The 13,135-nt window shown below is 41.1% G+C and overlaps 1 protein-coding gene across 1 annotated transcript in view; it reads right to left on the bottom strand.

The window, feature by feature from the left end:
- rgs9b (regulator of G protein signaling 9b) overlaps window positions 1–13,135 on the bottom strand; it is a 79,226-nt gene that overhangs the window by 17,063 nt on the left and 49,028 nt on the right. Inside the window, exons 10-16 of the mRNA XM_078571234.1 lie at window positions 8,606–8,635; window positions 8,217–8,278; window positions 6,781–6,894; window positions 6,494–6,609; window positions 4,904–4,991; window positions 3,514–3,652; window positions 3,205–3,290 (exon numbers count right to left, since the gene is read on the bottom strand). Of these exons, the coding sequence (XP_078427360.1) occupies window positions 3,205–3,290; window positions 3,514–3,652; window positions 4,904–4,991; window positions 6,494–6,609; window positions 6,781–6,894; window positions 8,217–8,278; window positions 8,606–8,635 (635 nt within the window). The remainder of the gene's footprint in view (window positions 1–3,204; window positions 3,291–3,513; window positions 3,653–4,903; window positions 4,992–6,493; window positions 6,610–6,780; window positions 6,895–8,216; window positions 8,279–8,605; window positions 8,636–13,135) is intronic.

The raw sequence follows: 13,135 nt of genomic DNA, 5'->3' as shown, positions 1-13,135 counted from the left end.
TGCTTGAATAGTCTGTGAGACAGCTGTCCCAATTTTGGCACAAGCCTCCAGACTTTAGTAAGGAGGACTTTGCAGGGTCGACAGGGCTGAGTTTGCTGTTGTCGTGTCCGGTGTCTAGGTCAATACCGGGTGGTCTGTCTGGTTTCATTGCTTATTGACCTATTTTTAGTGGTTTGATACAACTGAGTGGCTTGCTAGGCCATTTCAGAGAACATTTAAGAGTCAACCACATAGCTGTGGATCTGGAGCCACATGTAGGCCAGACCAGGTAAGGGTGGCAGATTTCCTTCCCTAAAGGGCATTAGTGAACCAGATGGGTTTTACAACAATCGCCGGAAGGTGCCATGAGACTGGAAAATAGTGAATGTAATTCCTTTATTCAAAAAGGGAGACAGAAAGCAGGAAATTACAGGCCAGTTAGCTTAACATCTATCATTGGGAAAATGTTGGAAGCTATTATTAAAGATATTATGGCAGGGAACTTAGAAAAATTCAAGGCAATCAGGCAGAGTCAACATGGCTTTGTGAAAAGGAAATCATGTTTAACCAACTTACTGGAATTTTTTGAAGGAGTCACATGTGTTGTGGATAAAGGGGAACCTGTGGATGTACTCTACTTAAATTTCCAGAAGGTATTTGAAAAGGTGCCACAAAAAAGGTAATTGTGGAAAATAAATGCTTATGGTGTAGGGGGTAACGTATTGACATGGATAGAAGATTGGCTACCTAACAGGAAATAGTGGGTTGCCATAAATAGATCTTTTTCTGGTGGGCAGGATGTAATGAGTGGTGTGCCACAGAGCTCAGTGGTGGTATGGTTGCTAAATTTGCCTACGATACAAAGATAGGCAGGAAAGTAAGTTGTGAACAGGACATAAGGAGGTTACAAGGGGACATAGATAGGTTAAGTGAGTGGGCAAAGATCTGACAAATTGTGTATAATGTGGGAAAATGTTGAATTGTCCATTTTGGCAGGAAGAATTAAAAAGAAGAGGTTATCTAAATGGTGAGAGATTGCAGAGCTCTGAGATTCAGAGGGATCTGGGTGTCCTAGTGCATGAATCACAAAAGTCCAGTATGCAGGTACAGCAAGTAATCAGGAAAGTTAATAGAATGTTATCATTTATTGAAAGGGAATTGAATAAAAAAGTAGGGAGGTTATGCTTCAGTTGCACAGGACACTGGTGAGACCACATTTAAGTACTGCATACAGTATTGGTCTCCTTATTTAAGGAAGGATGTAAATGCATTAGAAGCAGTTCAGAGGAGGTTTACTAAACTAACATCAGGAATGGTTGGGTTGTCTTATGAGGAAAGATTGGACAGGCTAGGCTTGTATCTGCTGGAGTTTAGAAGAGTAAGGGGCGTGACTTGATTGAAACATGTAAGATCCTGAAGATCTTGACAGGCTGTATGTGGAGAGGATGTTTCCTCTTGTGGGAAAATCTAGAACTGTTTAAAAATAAGGGGTCGCCTATTTAAGACAGAGATGAGAGCAAATTTTTTTCTCTCAGAGGGTAGTCTTTGGAACTCCCTTCCTGAAAAGGCAATGGAAGCAGAGTCTTGGAATGTTTTCAAGGCGGAGCTAGATAGATCCTTAATAATCAAGGGGGTGAAAGGTTATTGGGGTAAGGCAGGGGGTTACAGTCAGATCAGTCACAATCTTATTGAATGGTGGAGAAGGCTTGAAGGGCCAAGTGGCCTACTCCTGCTCTTAATTCATATGTTCATCTGTACCTTTGGCTAATAAAAATCTATCAATCTTAGATTTAAAATTAACAATTGATCTTACGTCAATTTTGGAAGAAAATTCCAACCTTCTATCATCTTATGTCTGTAGAAATGTTTTCTAATTTCTTTCCTTAAAGTTCTGGCTCGAATGTTTAGACTTTAGCCCCCAGTCCTAAACTCCCCAACTAGTGCACACTATTTTCTCTATCTTGCCTGTCTGTTCCCCTTAATATCTTGAAAACTTTGATCATGTCATCACTCAACCAAATAACCTCATTTATTTGGTCTCAACTTGTAGCTTGAACTTTTGGAGTGTCCAGATATTGTTTTAGTAAATCTATGCGAAACTCTCTTCAAGGCCAATGTATCCTTCCTAGGATGTGGTGCCCAGAACTGCTCACAGTTATTGAGATGGAGGCTCAGCAGGAAGTGATTGCCTCTCTGTAACCCAATCCAATACAATTCGGGGAGATGGTGGCTTAGAGGTAGTGTCAGTGGAATAGTAATCCATGTCCCCAGGTTAATGTTCTGGGCATATGGGTTCAAATTCCACCACAGCAACTTGTGGAATTTGAACTCAATTAATAAATCTGGTCTCAGCTGGTCTCTCAGTAATGGTGGCCATGACAACTACCATTGATTGTTGTACAAACCTATTTGGTTCACTAAATGTTCTTTAGGGAAGGAAATCTGCCATCCTTATCTGGTCTGGCCTACATGTGACTCCAGACCCACAGCAATGTGGTTGACACTTAACTGCCCTCTGAAATGGCCTAGCAAGTCACTCAGCTCAAGGGAAATTGGGGATGGGCAACAAATGTTGGCCTTGCCAGCAAATCCCACATCTCATGAAAGAATAAAGAAATAAGTCCCACTGTAGGAACAGAACCCTAGATATATATACACAGTTCACAACACAAATCTGATCTCCACATAATGTTCCTGATACCAGCTGTCGTCACAATTCTCAGAGTTTCCCATCAGCTACATGTTAGACATTTGTATTCAGAATGGTGGAAGTTCCCATGCATATTTTATTTCATATTTCAAAGTCACGTGCTCATCTTTCTTGTTGTGTCTGGTTAGTCGGGGCCTTCTTGTGAGCCACCCTACAGCTGGCCAGTGCCAGGCTGCTAGAGACCAAAGCTCTTCCTCCCTGTTACCATTTCTCCATTTCACCACAAATCCACCTCACAGCATGACTCTGGATATCACATTGCAAATCATAGAATGATACAGCACAGAAAGAGGTTATTCAGCCCATTGTGCCTGTGTTAGCCCTTTGAAAGAGCTACCCAGTTAGTACCATACCGTGCCGTTCTTTCCCTCTGGCCCTGCAGTTTTTTCCCAATTCCCATTTGAAAGTTACTCATGATCCTCTTCCACTGCCCTCCCAGACAGTACATTCCAGATCACAACTCAGTGCCGCTTTTAATCTGGCCAATTTAAGAGTGGAAACATTCCAGTACTGACCTTTTTTGCTTGGTCTCTTCAGGAATGAGAGCCTTACCCTCTGTTTCCTTATAAATGGGGGATCTTAAGAAACGTGGGTACGAATCCTGTGCAAGAGAAACAAGAAGTGTGTGTTAGGACAAGTTTCAGCCTGCTCTTCAAGAAGCTACCCCATGAAGTACCTTTGTTCATCTAGCCATCGTTGATAAGGAGTTGTGTTACTGAGGAGAAAATGGACAACGCTGACCCACCCACAAAAATCTTGTACTCAGAGGTCACAAAATGACAATACTATGAAACTTGCAAAGAGAAAAACAAATAATGATGGACCTTTTTCATCAGCATGTAGATGTGAGTTTGTGCAGCATCCAGCACATAGCGATGTGGGTGTTTCAGCCCACTCACAGTAATCTCCATGGTTCTCCCATCAATGTTAATCCAACGCCTCGCGCCCTGTGCTAGGAATGTTCTGAAATCAAAGAAAACTACATCAATGGGTTTAGGTTGTGGCCAGGACATATTAAAAAAGTCAAAATAAAGCATTCACAGATGTTTCTTCTGCAGAATTAACTGTTGTTCCTGTTGTTGTTATCAACCGTTTAAAGTTCTCTGAACTCTTTCAATGAAGATTACAGAAGCGACTAAACTGACCACAAGGTCTCAGTTCAACAGTTTGGTGGTCGCTGCATCTAAATTAACTTATGATTCCTGCTTAACAAGAAATGATAGCTACTATATCAAGAACAACCAATAGCCGTACAACATTAGAAGGTATCAGGACAGCCTTTTGAAGTGTAGTCAGTGTTGTAATGTTAGAAAAGCAGCAGCCAATTTGTGCACAGCAAATTCTCACATTCCCCTGTCTTACTTCAAAGTGGTGGTGTGGGATCTTTTACATCCAACTGAGGAGACAGGTAAGGTCTAGGTTTAATGTCTCATTTGAAAGTCTGCACTTCCAACAGTGCAGCACTCCCTCAGTGCTGCACTGAACTGTCAGCTTAGATCTGGAGTGCGACTTGAACCCACAACCTTCTGACTCAGAGCTGAGAGACTGATTCCTCCACATTTATACCTCATTCTTACTAATTAAGATTTAAATTAATTTTATTTCTATTCTTTATCCTTTTCCATCTGTCATTGTATCCCTGTCTCTCTGGCTGCCTTTACACTGCAAATTTGGCATTAAAGCAAAGTAATTCAGTATGACTTGGGTGTTAAGGTCCAACTTGACTCCTGAGCAAAGTGAAGTGAGTCCCCCTTTTCCAGCGAGTCGCACCTCACTTCACTCCAGTGTCAGTTGGGCTGTGACCCCGGATTTAGGGATCTCTCTATCTGCCAAAGGGAAAACCTGAGAGAGAATCTCCCTCTGTAACCTCCTCTTGTCTTAGAATCCTCTGAGGTCTCTGAGCACCTCCAATTCTGGCCTCTTGAGAGTCCTTAAATTACGCTCCACCATTGGTGGCTATCCCCTCAGCTGCCTAGGCTCTAAGCTCAGAATTTCCTTTCTTAAACATCTTTGTCCTTCTACCTCTCTTCTCCTTTAAGATACTCCTCTTTGACCAAGCTTTTGGTCATTTGCCCTAATATCTCCTTATGTGCCCCGGTGTCAGATTTTGTTTGGTAACATTCCTGTGAAGCACCTTGGGATGTTTTACTACATTAAAGGCGCTATATAAGTGCAAGTTGTGGTTGTTCTTGAGGATGCTTCATATCAACTCACTTGTAAATCTCCTCAGCTTTTTCTTTGACCTTTAATTGTTCTCCATACTTTAAATCTTCACAAGCTTCCCAGAATGCCAAGTTCTCTCCTAAAATGTAAAACCTCATCATTTAACATTCATCCAACCATCACATCTTAGATACATACACGGGATAACAAGATATAGTTTAGAAGAAATTAAGCTATTTTTAAATATGTAAAGTATACAGTACAGGAACAGGCCATTCAACTCAAATAATCCATGCATGAAATTTCTGCTCATCACAAGCCTCATTCCATTCTTCGTCAATTAACTCTACCAGCATAACCCTCTATTCCCTTCTCCCTCATATGCTAACCTAGTTTTCCCAATAATTACATCTACAGTATTCACCCCGACTATTCCCTGTGGCAGCAAGTTCCATATTCTCAACAACCTCTAAGATGCTCCTCCAGAATTCCCACCTTCCATAAATTTAAGCTCATCCAAAACGTTGCTGTCCATATCCCAAGTTACACCAAGTTTCTGTTCACCCATCACCCTATGATCACTGACCTACATTGGTTCCCAGGAACATCTCACTTTTAAAATTCTAATCCTCATTTTCAAATCCTTTCATCCCCTCATTCTCTCTGTAACCTTCTCCACCCCTACAAGCTTCCAAAATCTCTGGGCTTCTCCAATTCTGGCCTCTTAAGCATCCCTTATTTTGCTCTGAAGAGTCATATGGACTCAAAAATTTAACTCTGTTTCTCTCTCCACAGATGCTGTCAGACCTGCTGAGTTTTTCCAGCATTTTCTGTTTTTATTTCAGATCTCCAGCATCTGCAGTATTTTGCTTTTACCCTATTTTAATCGTTCCACCATTGGCGGCCCAACTAGTCTATGACAATGTTTATGCTCTACATGATCCTCACTACTTCATCTAACTATCAACATAACTTTCAAGTCTTTTCTCCCTCATGTGCTCACCTAGCTTCCCCTTAAATGCATCAATACTACTCACTTCAACTGCCCTAACCATCCTCAGGGTAAAGGAGTTTCTCCTGAATTCCTTATTACATTTATTTGTGACTATCGTATAATCATAATTTCTCATTTTGTATCTTTTGTGTTCTGTACTCGTCTGCTATGTTGACGAGGATTCCAGTGTCCAATTCAGGACCCTCCTTGAACAACGTGAGAAAGTACAGAACAAAAAAGGCCATTCAGCCAACTCCTACTTCACTACTTGCTCTACCACAGTGTCAACCCAGCTCCCCAGAAGGAAAAAACAGTTTGGACCAGTACTCTTATTTCCCAGTTTTACTGGTGTTCCATTTTAAGGTATAAAAGACCAGTTCAGACCAGTACTCTGATTTCCCAGTTTTACTAGTGTTCCATTTTAAGGTATACAAAACCAGTTCGGACCAGTACACTTATCTCACAGTTTTTACTGTTTTTTTCCTTCTGGGTTTCCCCATTTAATGCCCCGATGGCAGGCTCCCTCAAATAAATTAACTACAATATCTGTCATGTGGCATCCATCCCTCATCCCCAGAGGCTCAGGGAAGCATCACACTAGTTTATCTATATCTCAGCCAGTCCTTACAACCTCCACCCCCACGTACCACTGAATTCCTTCCTGAGGAAGATCTCGAAATTCTGCCGGCCTCTGGGATCCCTCATCAGCTCAGTGAAGCTGAAGGTCCATCGCTCGACTCGCAGCTTCGTTGGGTTGTCCACCCTGTAGCCGTCCCGAGAGCAAGAGAAAACTGATCAGTAATTAGGCCGCTCTGAACTGGAAGCTAAATCCTTTTAACAGGAAACTATGTTACATTGCTGTTCTGCAATAGGGAAAAGGGAATAATCATTTTCCAGTGTTTCTTAGGGGTAGAATCACAGCCAGAGCACTTACATTGGAGTGTTGAGTTCCCAAAACGTTGTATCATCAGTGAGCCAAGGGTTGCTAGGGAGGCATCCTGACATTATAGGATCATGGGTGAAATACTGCTCACAGTATTTTACAATCCTGAAGGAAGGAGTAACAAACATAGTATTAATGTGCAGTGCAATATAATAAACACTGTAAGGATATTGCAGAGTCAATGTGTATGAAATATACCTATATTATATATCGTACATGTGTACACTTGTTGCCATGTTTTCATGTCAATATTTCATATTAGAAATTTCTATGTTCATTGTTATAATCGCCCATGTAAACTGTCACGCTGTAAGCACACTGTCCCTTTAGTGGTGGTGCTGTAGCTCCTCAGTTTTACATCTTGCAGCTCCCCAGTCACTACTGCAGACAAACTCATATTCTAAACTAATTCTAATTACCAAATTACAGCCAGTTTTGCTATTTAGCTATAAAAAGAATCAAAGTATGTTGTATAAAAACAAAAATGTTGAAATTAAAATGGGGACTAAATTACATTTATGAACCCTGGTCCAATTATCTCCTCCCTTCTCATATCCCATTTCACTAAAGACTACACTTGGTCTTGTGTGCAACTTCAGGAAAGTTACAACTAATATATTAAAAGCTTCTGTTGAGCACACATGCTTTGTCCATAAATCTTACTTTGCTGTCACAATTTTTATCAAACATACCCATCAATCTTCACCACTGTCAACATTTTCTATTTAATGGTGCTATGTCAGCTGTCATGCTGCAGTGTCAAGTCCTGACCACTAGTTGGCTCTATGGAGCGAGTTTATGTATATATATTACATTTTTTTACGTACACAACTGACCATGGGCAACACCATTGGCAATTTAAACATGTAAAAACCATATAAAAATTGGTCTCTGACATTTACAACATTTTAGCAACTGTGTACATGTAATGATATCTTATATCCACCCAATGCAATAAGGAGGTGTTTGACTCTGTGTAGGTGCAGTATTCATATATGTAATATAAACTTCTCACCTTTTTCTATCATAATAATTCACGAAAGGGATATTGAACAGCTTGGGTAGATATGGTTACAACTATTTGCTCACATGGAGGGTAGAGGCTGTCATGGACTGAATGGGCTGAATGTCCTGTTTCCATGCTGCATATTCCATGTATTTCAATGTATCAGTGAAAGGGATAGTGTGGAGCTGGACAGTGTTGTTGGCAGGTTCAGTAATTGGAAGCTATCTTGATGAGAAATGGGGAGGAATATCTGCATCTGCAATCGCCTCCACTCAAACATCTCCTCAGTCATGTTTGTACTTACAATTCAGCATGCAGACATGGATAAGATCCTAACCTGCATTTGTGTCCTGAAATAAGAATAATTTTAACATGCCCTTGCTTCTGAGCGACACATGGCAGTGCGTTCTGCTTAACCTACCCTCCCAGTGAGACTGAAGACTTCACTCTAGACTTTACGAGGGCTTGTTGATAGTAGAGAATCTATCACAAAGAGAAAAATAGATCAAACACAGTACGTGTAAATATGAAGATCAGTCCATGTGTAGAATGAAGTAAATGTTTGAGCATTTCTTTTGTAAACCTACAAACATTGATCAGACCAACAATTGAAGCTGATGTTTCAAAACCTGTAATATTGAAATACATTTCCAGCATTTAAAAGAAAATTGAGCAGAAAAATTATGAAGTAGTACAATTAAAGTAATTTAAACGGGGTGTTATTCTAAATTTTTTTTTTAGAATCAGAGGTGATTCATCTCATACAAAATCAAAATAAAGTGAAACATAAAATATAGCCACAAGATTTACCTCTCTTCTGTAATAATCATATGTCTTTTTCTGTTGGTAGAAAGAATAGGAAAGTAATTATTAATAATTTTTTAAATGAAAATATCTTGACTTTGCTATGTAGTGGGTACAATAGAGTTCAGATTTAAGCAGTACCCACTCCTGCTTGCCTGCATGATAATATTTGTGAATGTTTCTTAAATTTTACCTGTCTGTAATAAGCATCAGCAAATCAATGAGCATCTGTAATACTGATTGTTCAGTTTGAATTAGAGTGTGGTGGATGGACAATTTCCATCTCTGATCTTGAGGAAATATAGAGGAAAATTGATCATGTGGGTTTAACAGAGTGCTCCCCGTTCAATGATGTGGAGCCAGCATTAGCAGGCAGGAAAGCAACTGGCATTTTTAAAATTAAGAAATATTAATAATAGCAGTGCCACATTTTGAAGAAACTTCACAATCACTAGCAATAATGTTTTTAAGAAGTGAAAAAGTACGATGACGCAGAATTTGCTGGAAAAAAAATGCTGTGTGACCAAAGTTCACTATTATTGATGTGCAAATCAGCCAAAAAACTTGTAATGAGGAAGAGATGTCCTGTGAATTGCAAATTGTCACAAGTTGCTGGACAAATCGTTGTTAGTTTCATGAAAATTGCATCTTGCGCTCAACCACCCCACAAGTATGATGAAATTCCTGCATTTGCACATGAATTTTTCATTAAACACACCACAGAAAGTTAAGCCCAGTAAATAACAGTGTAAATATCCTTTTATCAACATGAACATGACTGCCAATCAACCTCTCTGGCCTGAAAGATGAACAATTAAAAGCGTTGAGTCTCATTTCTTCCAGTAGTGAATTGTTGTTGGAAATTTTTAAAAATGCTTTCCTTTCTTTTTTCTCTCTCAATCCAATTTTTCTTTCCCTCTCTTTTCTTGTTTCTGATTCGACATTGAATTCACCCACTCTCCTTCTCCGTCCCCCCTCAGTTTATTTCTCAATCCTTTAATCTCTTTGGTTAAGGACATACACTATTTGGTCCCACATACTCTGTTGCCATTGATGTGCCATTATCAGCTCATATCTCCATTAACCTTGTGGGCAAAAGTGTTTTAAACCGAAACATGAGGAACAGGTCTAACAGGACAGGCTGTAACGTGCCTCACTCCAGTAAAATCTGGGCCAATATTTTTTTGCCATATCAAAAACTAGTATCATCTGCGTTTTACACAAGCTTCTGAACTAATTTTGTAACAAGATTTTCACAAGTATGGAGAGTGGAGAAGTCAATTTCCTCGAGGCTTCCAAGTTCAACGTTAAGTCTGTTGTTTCTGTCTAAGTTAGAGCGGAGTGCGAATAAAATCCCCAGAGAATTTTCCCCCAAATGTTTCCGCTACCTGTTGCACCACCTAGTGGTAAGATTAAGGACACTGGGAACAAATACTTTTTACCACGGGCAGGGGAGGCGCTACTGGGCTCACACTGCACATTCCATTACATTGGATGACTTACAACAGGTTTCAGCTGAAATGTGATTTACAAACAAAACCTGCCCAAGCTTTGTACACGACATTGTGTAAAACAGCGGCAGATTTCTGGAAAGCATCCTCCTTGCGGAAAATTTATTAAATTCAGGTTTAAAAAGAAATTCAGTGGAAAAAGACTTGATACAGAATCATTTGAAAAACCTTTGCCAAAAGAAAACGACTAACTCTTGTGCCTTTAAACCACTTAATGAGTCATTTCTGGGTGTTAAACTGCCGTTTCAGAGCAGCTGACAATTATTTTAAAAATTGGAAGTGGTTCCTAATTAAAAAAGGGACAGAAAAGACTGGGAAAAGGCTTGATTAGGAGCCAAGGAAATCTGTACATCCAGCTGTAAGCTGTGGTAGAGTCTGTCAGAGGGAGCTGGATAATAATGTCATTATAAATAATCCAGCTGCCTTTAGTCTGTTGGCAAACTCCCAATTTGCATGTTCATGCATATGCATGAACTAATTATGCTGCACAGAGAAACTGTGGCGACATTTCCAATATTTTTTTCAAAAGGTACAGAAATGTGGGAATGTTTGAGCAAAGCTGGGAGGAGTGGCTTGAAGCTATTCATAGGGGGAGAAATCAGTTTGAGTTTCCAGGGTCCTGATTCAAAATCTATGGCTTCTGTTTATAAATTTGTATCAAATATCCAACCCGCCTCGATTTGACACAATGTTATCTCCTTTCCAGCTCCAACACGTTGTTTACTCACTGGGGTGGCAGTAACCCTCTGATGCCAAGCCAAGGTGTTAACGGGCAGTGTGGGTCTTCACTTAGACACCGTATTATCTGCCCCTCATGTCCACTGGGGGTGGAGGCAGTAGCGAAAGGGAGAGGGAGGGTGGGGGGAGGAGGTGGAGAAGGAGTGAGGGTTGGGACAGGGATCAGACGATGGGAGAGGTATTTGGGAAGGAGGCAGCGATTGGGTTGGGAAATTGGGGACGGTGGGGGCTGGCGGGGGTGTAGAATCAGTGGTTGGCTTTGTCCCTTGGTTTTAAACTGGAATCAAGATATTCCCCCAGCTTCACATTACACATCCTGTTTGCTTGCTGCCTGTAAAAGATCTTTAATGACTGTTGGTTAGGCCACTTACTGACCTGGTTTTCCTGAAGGCAGCTGGCTAGATGCTGGCTGCACTCCGGGCCGCACAGTTTGACAGTAGAGAACCTCAATCAGGAAAGAGCTTTGATGTGCAGAATGGCCTTTTCTTGATCATGACCTTATTTATTTTCATCTCTTGAATTTTTATTTGAATCCAAGCGAGACGGATGGAATGAATGCCTTCTCTCTCTGCTCATTGTAAACCTCAACACAGTTCAAATACAGAAGCAGATTTCCACTGCAATAATCAGGCAATTTCACCTCACTCAGAAAGCCAGGGAACACAGTTGTAGGCATGTATCAGTGTGGTATCAGCTGTGGGCTTGTATGAAGAAGTACAAGTAAATTGCTGTTTCACTTGGAAGGAGTGCTTGGGGCCTTGGACAATGAGTGGGGAGGAGATAAAAGGGCTGGTGTTCAAAGCGGTTGATTATGCTGATCTGTCGATGTCTGTGTTTACAACCCCATATCCTGACCTGCACAAACAGCAACTCAGCTCTTTGTGGTCCAAATGCGAAACCCATGACCACAAGGGTGACTAACATTTATTGGGAAGCTAGAGAAATTGAAGGATATGCTGATAGGGTTAGATAAGGAAAAGTCAGAGGAGGCTCACCAGGAGTATAAATACCAACAGAGACCATTGGGCCTGTTTCTACATTGTAGACTCTATGATCCACAGGGGCCATTCCTTCCAGGACAGCCTGATCCACTCCTCAATCACCTCCTACACTCACTCCCTTCCCACAGCACTTTTCCATGCAAGCTCAGAAGATGCAACACTGGCCCTTTTACCTCCTCCCCTCTCATTGTCCAAGGCCCTTCTAAACACTCCTTCCAAGTGAAACAGCAATTTACTTGTACTTTTTCAATTTAGTATATTGTATTTGCTGCTCATGATGCAATCTGCTCTAGACTGGGGAAACCAAATGCAGACTGGGTGAACGCTTTGCAGAAAACCTCTGCTCTGTCTGCAGCTGTGACCCTGAGCTCCCTGCTGCATGTCATTTTAATTCTCCACCTTGGTCTCACACTGACCTCTCTATCCTCGGCCTCCTGCACTGTTGCAACGAAACTCAAGGTAAACTCCAGCAGCACCTCATCTTTCAGTGAGACACTTTACAGCTTTCCAGACTCGACAATTTCAGATCAGAACCTCTGTCCCCATTTTCTTTGGATAGCATCTGTGGTAATGATTCTGTTTTTCCTATTTACAAATACTCGAGACCCATCTTTTGTTTCTTTACTTGTCCCATTACCATCTCCTTTTACCTTGCACCATCAACCTTTTTGCCATCCACCCTATCACAGAATTTCCCTTTTGTCCTTTCCTCCCACTTCTCCTTAAAATCCATTTCCCAGATCTGATGAAAGGGCATTGACCTGAAGTGTTAACTCTGTTTCTCTCTCCACAGATGTTGCCAGACCTGCTGAGTATTTCCAGCATTTTCTGTTTTTATTTCAGGCTTCCAGCATCTGCAGCATTTACCTTTTGCCTATCTGATTCTTTCTGATAGGCCTGCAGTCCTACCTATCGCCATGGAAGCACCAGCGCCTCAAAGGACTGCCACAATTCAAGGAGAGGCTCACCAGCCCCTTCCCAGAATAGCTGGAGGGAGCTGGGCAATAAATGCCAGCCTTGCCAGCAATGCCCACATCTCCAGAACAAAGTCACATAGCTGCTTTTCCTGTTATTAGCACAGGTTTCATGAATAATTGATGATCTTTAATAATATTGAGTGAGACAAATGGAAAGGTCACATCCTCTTGCAGTGTAGAGCTGCCCACTATTATACCTGATCAGGGAGTGATTGATGCTGTTGCCGGGAAATAGAGGAACAGATCATTTCCTTTCCCTAACACTGTTTAAACGAACACCAGAAACTCATAGTGAGCTTATCCAGTAAT

The sequence above is a fragment of the Cetorhinus maximus genome, chromosome 24 (genome assembly GCF_964194155.1).
Source record: "Cetorhinus maximus chromosome 24, sCetMax3.hap1.1, whole genome shotgun sequence".
Lineage (NCBI taxonomy): Eukaryota > Metazoa > Chordata > Chondrichthyes > Lamniformes > Cetorhinidae > Cetorhinus > Cetorhinus maximus.
This window is presented reverse-complemented; position numbering and strand designations above follow the sequence as displayed.